This window comes from Opisthorchis viverrini (genome assembly GCF_000715545.1).
Source record: "Opisthorchis viverrini unplaced genomic scaffold opera_v5_2, whole genome shotgun sequence".
NCBI lineage: Eukaryota > Metazoa > Platyhelminthes > Trematoda > Opisthorchiida > Opisthorchiidae > Opisthorchis > Opisthorchis viverrini.
In genome coordinates, this window is record NW_008751658.1 from 1,766,302 (window position 1) to 1,769,906 (window position 3,605).

The 3,605-nt window shown below is 44.9% G+C and overlaps 1 protein-coding gene across 1 annotated transcript in view; it reads right to left on the reverse strand.

The window, feature by feature from the left end:
- Window positions 1-337: 337 nt before the first annotated feature.
- Window positions 338-3,605, reverse strand: part of T265_00200 (hypothetical protein) — a gene marked incomplete at both ends in the record, with an annotated part of 5,500 nt that continues 2,232 nt past the window's right edge. Inside the window, one exon of the mRNA XM_009163908.1 lies at window positions 338-593. Coding sequence (XP_009162172.1) covers window positions 338-593 — 256 coding nt within the window. The remainder of the gene's footprint in view (window positions 594-3,605) is intronic.

Here is a 3,605-nt window from a genome sequence, read left to right on the forward strand (position 1 = left end):
GACTAGACAGATCTGCTGGAACCAAAACGGCAGCAACCGGCTAGTCCATTACCAACCAATCGGATAAAGACCTGGCTATTTTGAGAGGAGCACATTAACTTATGTGTACTCAATTCAAGTAACATCCAAAAAAAGTATTTTGATATGCATATCTGAGCACAATCGTTTTTTAAAAAATGTACTACACTTCTGTCACCCAGTTGTCGCAAAAAGTCTCAAAGCATCGGTGTTTCCACATTTCAAGTAATCGACGGTTCCTAGTAGAACTTGGATAACCCACAGGGTACCAAATCTCTGGGAAGATCAGCGAACTTAAGACGAAACCAACCGTGGGCTGTCAAAGAGTTCTCAGCAACCTTGTGAGCAGTTTCCTCCACGCAAATATACTGTGATATCTCGAATATTGCACCAACTGAAACATGAGGTGGCCTTCGTGCAGGGCATCCAGTTGAACAATATCATAAACGACAGATTCGATTGAGTCTCTTGTAAAAAGAAACAATGCGAAATACAAAGGAGTGTACCTCTGCTTCCTCTGCGCCTGTAGACGTAACAAAAGTGCCGCTGTCAGTGTGAACTGTTGTTCTTTTATGCTGCAATCAGTGTATGGCTATTGCAATTCGGAGAACAACCTGTAGGCTAACGGTGATGTGTGTTACCTTCCGTGAGTTTCATGCTTATTCATGTAGTAAGACAGGAGAAGGGGATCAGTTACGGTCTACATAGAGAGAGAGATCACTGATTTTATTGAAACGGACTCATTGAATCAACAGTGTGCTAATTACGTTCACTTTGCGACAGGTACACTAATTTGCATACCAATTCGGTTTTTGAGGGGACTCACGTGACTCTCCTTGGGAGGCAATTTCCGGCTTTTCCCTTCTTGGCGATCATCAGTTGAACCTGGTATCCGAGTTCCTACCGGTCTTATTCCCTGCTTGAATCCCAAACTCTATGTGGACGGAGTCATACGCTTATTTGTAATGGGAGATTCAAAGGAATGTCGGTTGGATCTTTCCTTCGTGTTGTCCTTCTCCTCATTTGGGAAAATATGTAAGATACCAAATGTGTTTTTATTTATATGGCAATACTTTTAGGGAGGATGAGACTTCCTCGACAGCTTTGTAAGCCGCACTCTCCAATGGAACGATTCGATACCTTGAAAATTGAAAACTGGGAACTCTGACATTGGGTTTAGCTTTTGGGCCGCAAGCAGGGTGAAAACGGCAGTGGTCTGTTGGGGAGATTTGCAACCTTGCTTCACCAAGGAGATATACCCCAAACATACCGAACATCATACCAACTGAAAGCTGAGACGCCTTTGTGCAGTACACTCAGTTGATGAACATTATAAACGTGAGTTTCAGCTGGAATTCAAGTGAGGTTCTCAAGGAAACCAAATTGGTGTGGAAACAGGCTTAGTTCGCGAGCTCCATGCAAGTACGGCTTGAGTAGAACATGGAGTGGACAGAAACTCTGGGACTATGCCTACCTGGTTAGCCACAAGAAGGGAGCAACCGGCAAAATTTTTCAGCAACCTCATAAGTAGTGTGCTACATGCAGGTTCACTTTTCTTTGTCTCCTTATTGGCAATGGGTTCGTAGTTGAGGCCTGCATGAGGCAACACCACGAAACTCACTTTGCCCTAATCGGAGTCCAGTACAATCACCTGTAAGTTCATCTAAAATCGAGGGTTCGCAAAAATGATCAACCGTTATATTAGTTCGAAGTCGAGTTCCTTCGGATGAACTCAATTCAATCTCTTACAATGCCGGTTTCACAACCGTTGTAACATATGGACCAATCGAGAGGAAGCGAGCATCCATCGGTTTCGTAGCCTTCTTCTTTCGCTCATCTGGATTTCACACTTGAGCCTCGCCCGCGTCACTTGAATGCCGGCGATGGCGCACACCTGACGGTCTAATGAGCGGATTTCTGTTCTGATTGGGTGACTAGCGCATACGGTTAGACATACACCAGGGGTGGGGTTAAAATTGGCTGCTGATTGGCTAAAGTTGGAAACAACACTGCCATGTGTTAAAACACACCCCTAGTTCATAGTTGAAAGAATATTTCACTCGTCTGTTGACTGTTTACTGTACAACGAGTTTCAGGCTCGTGGCGAAAATATCGACGATGATTATGATGGATCACCACTCAGAAAGCTCAGAACACAACAGGAAAATGGAAGGTGGAGGTGAAATGAACGCATCGATACGAATGCCAGCACACTCACTGCCACCAGTAGGCAATAACCAACATGCAACATATGAACAATTCAACCTTAATTCCATACATCATCAAGACCAGCACGCAGAAAGGTCCCAATCCACTATGAGTATTGGGAGATATCCTTCTGCTTACCCACATCAGTCATTCCGTGCTCTTCCTGTACGCCATTCGACACGATGGGGATTGAAATCCGGGGCTAAAAAGTCGTTTGTGTGGAAATACTTCTTCCATCCCGAAATAAGTCTAGGTGTGCGCGATCTATCCCACACGCAGTGTACGCTTTGCGATAGTCAGTTAGCGTTCAACACATCGGGAACCACAACCACCATGCTGAATCACTTGAAAAGCAGGCATATGGAGGTGGTAGAGAACGAACAACAACATCACCAAAAACAACGACTACCGCACCACCAGCGGCGCGACGAGGAGCAGAATCAACATGGTCACAAATATTTATCTCAGTCATCCGGTTATTCGTCTGCCATAGGAAGTGTCAAGACACCCAGAAACAGCTGGATCGCCACAGACAATTCGTACTCACTCAAAACATGCGGCTATATGAGAGCCCCGTTTCTTCGTCGCGCACATCGTGGACGACCACCAAACTCTTGGACAAAGTCGAGTTATGCAGAAAAGGGATCCCTAGAGTCGTATTCTGAAAAACTCAGCTACACTGAACCGGCGTCAAGAGATGGACTGCTGCAGAAAACGTCGGTGACTGATGTATCAGAGGTTAGTGATTAATGTGTACTCAGTATTCACGTTGGTACTGTAGGTGAAGAGAGTGTGGTTCACAGATAGTTGACTCTCAAACGGGCCGTGTGTCTGGGCCTTATCATCTTGGATAGTTTACACCGAAGGGGACGCACTAGGCTCCATTCACACTCTCCTCGGTCCGTAGCGACAGCTGAACTCCGAATGTCTGACATACACGGCCGCTACCAGGAGCATTTCAAATCCCACAGCTACTGGACTCTACTAGGGGCAAAACTCTGGTTCTGCTGTCACCGGCCTTTTATCTGAACTAATCAGAATAAGCATGCCATGACAAGATGATTCGGTGAACAATGTTAGAGTAGATACAAACGTAAGGTAGATGGAACAAGCAGGTTGTTGGCAGAAATAACATTTTTGAAACTGTCTGAAGGCCTGATAAACTACTACGACGCTGAATTCAGTTGTTGCCTCAATGTTAATGTGTTCTTTTAAATAAATTACGTTGTATCGTCGTTTTTTAAAGATCTGCGGAGCCATTTGCAACCCACAGCTTAGTCCGCTGATAACGATAGAACGCTGTTTTCAATAGTGAGACTATATCGCAGATGTTTATGAGTAAGGTAGTAGGAGATAACGGTATAGAAGCCCGTTTTCTG